At 33.0% G+C, this 7,535-nt stretch overlaps 1 protein-coding gene across 1 annotated transcript; it reads right to left on the bottom strand.

The window, feature by feature from the left end:
* Window positions 1-6,142: 6,142 nt before the first annotated feature.
* LOC143226634 (uncharacterized) lies at window positions 6,143-7,020 on the bottom strand. Its single transcript, XM_076457851.1, has 3 exons — window positions 6,946-7,020; window positions 6,607-6,772; window positions 6,143-6,356 (listed from the first exon to the last, which is right to left on the bottom strand). Exons 1-3 carry the CDS (start codon window positions 7,007-7,009, stop codon window positions 6,146-6,148), a joined length of 441 nt encoding a protein of 146 aa, XP_076313966.1. The 5' UTR covers window positions 7,010-7,020; the 3' UTR covers window positions 6,143-6,145.
* Window positions 7,021-7,535: the final 515 nt, after the last annotated feature.

The raw sequence follows: 7,535 nt of genomic DNA on the forward strand, positions 1-7,535 counted from the left end.
AAGTTCTCACTGTACTACAAGATATATATCCATTAATTTCTGACAATATTAAAGGTGTGTTTACATGAAGTTCTCACTGTACTACAAGATATATATAAATTAATTTCTGACAATATAAAGGTGTGTTTACATGGTGTGTTTACATAATAAAGTGTGTTTACATAAGCTTTGACTACACTACAAGGTGTGTATCTTTTAAATGTTCTGACTATTCTTCAAAGGTGTGTTTACATGAAGTTCTCACTGTACTACAAGATATATATCCATTAATTTCTGACAATATTAAAGGTGTGTTTACATGAAGTTCTCACTGTACTACAAGATATATATCCATTAATTTCTGACAATATTAAAGGTGTGTTTACATGAAGTTCTCACTGTACTACAAGATATATATCAATTAATTTCTGACAATATTAAAGGTGTGTTTACATGAAGTTCTCACTGTACTACAAGATATATATCCATTAATTTCTGACAATATTAAAGGTGTGTTTACATGAAGTTCTCACTGTACTACAAGACATATATCAATTAATTTCTGTATTAAAGGTGTGTTTACATGAAGTTCTCACTGTACTACAAGACATATATCAATTAATTTCTGACAATATTAAAGGTGTGTTTACATGAAGTTCTCACTGTACTACAAGATATATATCCATTAATTTCTGACAATATTAAAGGTGTGTTTACATGAAGTTCTCACTGTACTACAAGATATATATCCATTAATTTCTGACAATATTAAAGGTGTAAAGTTCTGACTGTACTACAAGATATATATCCATTAATTTCTGACAATATTAAAGGTGTGTTTACATGAAGTTCTGAAGATATATATCAATTAATTTCTGACAATATTAAAGGTGTGTTTACATGAAGTTTTCACTGTACTACAAGACATATATCCATTAATTTCTGACAATATTAAAGGTGTGTTTACATGAAGTTCTGACTGTACTACAAGACATATATCAATTAATTTCTGACAATATAAAAGGTGTGTTTACATAACGCTTTGACTACACTACAAGGTTTGTATTTTTTAAGTTCTGATTATTCTTCAAGGTGTGTTTACATAAAGTTCTGACTATTCTACAAGGTGTATATTTACTAAGTTTTTATCATTATTCACTGAAGTCTTTCTACAGAATATTGAAACATTGGAGTGTAGAAAACTTTCCACAAACTTTAGAAACTCCTCAGTGTAGTACACAATACCTATGTTAACTCCAAGGTAAAAAGTGTTTACAGCAGAACGTAATAATTTAATCACTGTTAATGTATTTTTAGTAACTGACGTTCAGTAATATGGTAGAGAAAATGTGAGAAGTGTTTACAGAAATAACAACATTCGGATTAAATTTTTATTTTACATATCCTGTAGCTACTGCGAATAAATTGGTTTATAATATTGAATTAACCGTCTGGTTTATAGTAAATAATTAACCCAATTTCAGTAAGGACAAACCTTATAAAAATAAGTGATTAATGATCGACGCATATTGTTAAAGTGTACTTGTTTTTAAAGTAGCACATGATAGATTTTGTAATAAACGTTCTATATGTAGATCTAACAGTAATAATTAACACAGATTGTTCTTCATATTAATGTCTTCAAACAATGAAACAGACAAACAAACACGTTTGTCCTTTTGTTATTAATATTATATCACTGTAAGCTATTAAATATTCTAATCTTTAAATACAGTTACGTATTGAACTACACATACAATACTTATACACTAGTATTTTACTGACATCTCTTGAGTTTGTGTTTTCTTCTCAACAGTAAACAATATTTTAAAACGTATATCACGTTCAACAACTTACACGAAATGTGAAAGTATGACACTCAAGACACAGCTTTGAGGGACTCCAAGTTACTTTAGAAAAGAACAGGAAATTGTCGAACCCACAGGAAGTTGAAATAGCCTTCCCATAAAAACAATTTTAATAAAAATAGATAAATTGCCACGCAATCCAACATTCTCCTGCCAGATCCAGTTAAAAACAACCGAAAGAATAGGAAGATAGGCAAGCAATAGATGATACAGCATCTCGTAGTGTAAATCATCAGATCTGAACAATGTAAAAGAACCAGCTTCAACTCCACCAGTGTAAAAGAGCGAGTTTAGTCATAGAGACGATCAGCTTGAAAGAGAAGAGGTGATCGTTCTCCGGTGTCTTGATGGCTAAGAAGATAGAGGATGAAGCAGAAGAGCTAGATATCAGGTAAAAGTTTTCACCGAGAGTATCGGTGATTTTCCGGGCACCAGGAACTTCCTGGACTTAGGTGGGCAAAATGGAAAGGGAGAAACAAATTACACTGTCCACTGGACTTCCGAACCTTGTATCACACGACTTGGAAATGGTCGTAGAAGACAAACTGGTTGTGAATTTAATCGCAGATTCCTTCTGAATTTGATGTCTTACCTCCCGCGCATGTGAACTGGCCTGCTGAAAAGCGATGCGTTTCGAAAGTGTGCGATAGCTACAAAGTGTATGTCAGATTCGTTTTTTGAGGTTTCCGTGCCATGTGCTGATTTCATCACGAAAGAGGCTAACTTGTAAAACCTATTGAGGTTTCAGTAATACATTGAGCAGCTGCCTGGATAATAAAGTAAGACACTGCTGCCACATAGTCGTTCATCAAAGACTTACAAACAAGTTCCGTGAGAGCAGTGAAAGAGGGCCAGTTGGTTTGGTCCAGCTTCCACCGGGTCACACGGGTCAAGTGGCATTCACCACCATTTTCTCTTAAGAAAATAGGGAAATTATTACTGCTTCGTGGACTACCGTCAACCATCCATATAAAGCGGGAGAACAGTGAAGTGGAGCAGACCGAGAGATGAATAGTAGTTATGATTAGATGTATTAAATAAAGAATAATAATCAGTGTTGAAGAGAGAAGGGATGTATTCCAAGAACATAGGGATCGACACCTCCATTCAGTATCAGTACCTTCCCTAAGGAGATTATGTTCATTAAGGTACCCTAGGATTACAATAGGAGAGCAGCAAGATCTGATTGATCATAGGTCTCTCTGGGAGACAATTGGATAAAACAAATGCTGATGTTACAATACGAAGAAACACACATAGCTAGAGCCTCCAAAGATGTGTGGAGTGACAAATACAGGGTGGACATTATGATGATCGACCAGCAATACCACCCATCGTCCCTCACGCAACCTCTAATTACGATTCTAAGGAAAATTCCGAAAAGTGACCGAATCAGCAGGTTTCAGAAATATTTCCTGAAATCAGAGACACACAGGTTAGAAGGTAAATCTCAACAGTTTCACTGTATCAAAGTGGCCATTTTACTTATGTATAGGCGAGTTGGAGAAGAAACCTACAGTTTTCAACTGTGTCTTTTTTCTTTATCTGAAGGTATGTTGACCTTCATGGATTCTGCCCTGAGTCAACTGGGCAGGTCTCTGTGGTTCGAAGAAGACTCCGACGACTGAGGGAACGAACCAATGATTCTTCTGTGTCTCGGGTACAGAGAAAGAAAATGGAGCCGAGGAAATGACCAAACCCAAAACCAAAAGAAGCGAATCAAGTTTCACATTGTGGAACATTCGTGAACGTTATATCCAGTAAGTTACAATAGAATGATTGGATCATCTATAATGAACTGAAGTATATATTTCATTACCTCTGTGTATAACCAGAATTTACTGACAACAGTAAAGTTTTAATTATCTAACAAGACAGATGCTTTAATTAACATATATTTACAATAAAACCCAAAGTGTATTCCGTAGATATTAAACATTTGTAATAAATAAAAATACTTACGTACAAACATAGTGTTATTTTTTCTCAGAAACTCTACAATAAAATCATATCACTTACATGCAAATAAAATCAGTGCTATAGGTTATTCTATTTTCTGTGTTTTTCAAATAAATAATTTGTTTCAAATAGTTTTATTATTTATATTTAAGTAATTTCCTATTTCTCCAATTTAAAATGTAATATTCTTAGAAGCATTTTTATTTATGTAGACTATACGTATATATTTAAGCTTTCTCGTGGTGAAATTCGACAGTTATATTAAAACTCGGTTCCATGTTGTTTGTGAAACGTTATCCTGTAGAACTTTTTATAACCATTTTAATACGGAAAAAAAGTCAATTTTATTATTTTCTCTAAGATCCTAGAAAGACTTGGGAACTTTTGTTTGTTTAGATATGTCTGTCAGACTTTACATTGTCGGCCGATGATAACTGATCTATCACTTTCTGCTGTTGAAATATATTCTGTTATAAACTAGGTTTAACAAGATTTAAATGAAACAACGGATTCACAAGTTAATCACCTAAACCTAAATCTGATAGTGAATGTGAATAAATGTCGTCTTTCAGAAAATTTAGAATGTATCGGTTAATTGGTTTTTTGAATTCTTCGCAAACCTACACGCGGACAATTTGCGCTAGCCGTCCCTAATTTTGCAGTGTAAGAGGGAAGGCAGCTTGTCATCACCACTAACCGCCAACTCTTGGGCTAATATTTTTCCAACGAATAGTGAGATTGACCGTCACAGTATAACCCCCCACTGCTGAAAGATCGAGCATGTTTGGTGTGACGGGGATTCGAACCCGCGACCTTTAATTTACGAGTCCAATGTCTTACCACTTCGCCATGCCGGGCCGTTTAATTAGTTAAAGACATAATACTTTAGTTGTCATAGAGACCTTATTTTAATTACCTATAATTAACAATAAAATAATTACATCTTTTTCATCAGTTCTTTCAATATGTTATTTAATGTTTTCTTTCAGTTTCAGTATCGTAATCACCATTACTAGATAACTTAAAACTGTTTAACCTGGACCTACAGGAATGTTTCTTTATTTTATTATTATATGGAAACAAAATATAATTTATTAAACATGTTATTTACATTGAGTAAAAAAGAAAAGCGTTTATAAACAGATAGAAAACACTTTTTTAAAAATCTTAAATTTAGAAAATTACTAGAATTTCACGGCTTTACTCACGCTTGTAAGAATACAACACAACTCACGTAAGACAGTACAATAGCCATAGAATACCTTGTAATTACAGGTAAAATCAATCATAGATATAAGAGGTTAGTGTGTTCGACTCGTAATCTGAGGGTCGCGAGTTCGAATCCCCGTCACACCAAACATGCTCGTTCTTTCATCTGTGGGGGCGTTATAATGTAACGATGAATCCCACTATTCGTTGGTAAAAGAGTAGCCCATAAGTTGTTCATGAGGGGTAATCACAAGCTGCCTTCTTTGTAGCCTTACATTCCTAAATTAGGGACGACTAGCGCAGATTTTCCTCGTGTAGCTTGACGCAAAATTCAAAAGCAAACAAAGACATTATTTATTGGCTTAGATTCTAGAATATGTGAAAAGTAAGTCTTATTTGTAACATTATTTGTCTCACAGTTCTATTGATTCAAGTATCAAAAGACAGTTAAATAAATTATAGAGGAGACTGGAAGAAGTTGTGAATGTTCAGTTTCATCTCATTAGAACTTTTTCGGAATTGAATGACACAAACAGATGACACATCTTCAAACATTGCACGTTCAGACTGTGTATCATGTCTAAAACTACTCTAAAACATTAGCTTCTTCTGCAGACAGCGTTTACAGTCCAATAATAAAATTCCTTATCTCACAAACACGACAATGGAAGAACAAGTTCAGATTCTTGTCACTTGTGTCAAAAATGGTATTATTGAAAGGTTAACAGGAGAGTTGCCTCTATTAACACAACTGGCATTTATAAAACTGGCCAAGTTTCGCTGATAATTCATGTCAATAACACAGAATATAAAGTTCAAGTTAAAAGAAGATTTTTTTCTGGAATGTATAAACTTGAAAAACCATGATCTGGTTCGTTGATTTGTTTAAAGTTAAGTTCAAAGCAACACAATCTATAATATGTTATCAATTTTCATTTCCTGCTGTTAATTATCCACGCCCATAATTACAATACTACATTCTGAGATTAGTTTTATTTTGAGTACTTAATCTGTAACTATAATCATAGTTTTAAAGTACTATTTATAAACTATGGTTTATTGGATAACTATGTCAGGTTAATGTTTACAACACAAGTTTCCTGTGTTTATTATTACGACCAATGAAATAATTAATAATATTTTATTCCAGACTTGAAATCAGTTTTATTTTCCAGTATAAGAAATTTCGAATAATACATAAACAAGACATCACGCTGTGTTTGAAATCTACTGAACACACACATATTTAGACACATCTGACAATAACGTGTGACAACATAAAGTATCGTCTTCTCGTCATTATCATCAGCTTTTCCCAAAATATTCAACTCTGTTACGTTCCTAAAGAAAATCAGGATAAATAAATTATTGAAATTCTAACTTTTAACTGTATTTAGAATTGTTTTATCTGATGTAAATATTATAAATATAATATTTACTGTAAATATATCTACATTTTGTTCGTCTCTTTCAAACATTTATAACAAGTTACGTTTTACTAAATATCATATATAGCTTTACGTTCTTTCTTACAATATATAATTCACAAAGTTTGTACAGACCAACAACAAAATAAACATTATTTACAAACCAGCACAAACAGCTAAACAGTGTAATCTTGTTTTGTAACGGTTTCCATTTCCCGCACAACCCCCCGTAAATAAACGATTTACAGCGGTGGCTGGCTGGATCATAGTAATACCTGGTGAAATAAGCATAGCAAGGACCTGGGTCAGGTTTAGACCAACAGTCGAAACCTGTGAAAATATAAAACAGTCACTGACAGTTGAAAAGTGAATATGTTAAATGTAATTATATATTAAAAGATACCTCCATTTACAGAAAACACAACGTAACACAAAAACAAGCAGGTTTTCCTATGTTATGCTGAATCAACCCTCACTGAACATGTAACGAAATCCAACCTTACCTGCTATTACTGAGAAGCTACAAAGTGACGTCACCAGAAGCAACAACATCAGTTTCTGATACATTTTGTTGTTCGTTACTCAGAACTGATGGATACAGAATAATTCTTAACAACCATGAACACTTATATATAAAACATCCCAGCAAGTGACATTGACATGTGATCCAGTCTTCACGTGACTTTCCAGACTTGCTTAATTTCGGAAAAAACTAGTACCTTTTATTTTTGTAATAATGTACTGAACCGGTTTTACTTGGTAAAGAAAAATTATATATTTTTCTTATCTACAGTTTGTTGTACGGTGTTACACTATACATGTAACAGTATAACTGACGTCACGGAAGTTGTTAGTAAAATAGTATAATTTAGACAATTGAAATTACTAACAATACACGTTTCGATTTCTAAGAATGTAGTTAATCGATATTTTGAAAATATAAATAACTGTTTAACTGTGTCTTAATCGCATTGTTACAATTACAAGAAAGAGGTATTACATCATGACAAGTAAACATAATTTCATAACTGGACGTTAACTTGGTTTCTAGGTCACGGCCAGTACGTGTTTAAAATTACATTAATGTTGTCAT

The sequence above is a fragment of the Tachypleus tridentatus genome, chromosome 9 (assembly GCF_004210375.1).
Source record: "Tachypleus tridentatus isolate NWPU-2018 chromosome 9, ASM421037v1, whole genome shotgun sequence".
Lineage (NCBI taxonomy): Eukaryota > Metazoa > Arthropoda > Merostomata > Xiphosura > Limulidae > Tachypleus > Tachypleus tridentatus.

Bases quoted from the DNA above. Each gene is read 5' to 3' on its own strand.
- LOC143226634 (XM_076457851.1), bottom strand. From the start codon at position 7,009: ATGTATCAGAAACTGATGTTGTTGCTTCTGGTGACGTCACTTTGTAGC. The intron at 6,773-6,945 runs GTAAGGTTGGAT...ATATTTTCACAG, and splicing joins TAGCTTCTCAGTAATAGCAG to GTTTCGACTGTTGGTCTAAA. The intron at 6,357-6,606 runs GTTTGTAAATAA...GATTTTCTTTAG, and splicing joins CTGTTTAGCTGTTTGTGCTG to GAACGTAACAGAGTTGAATA.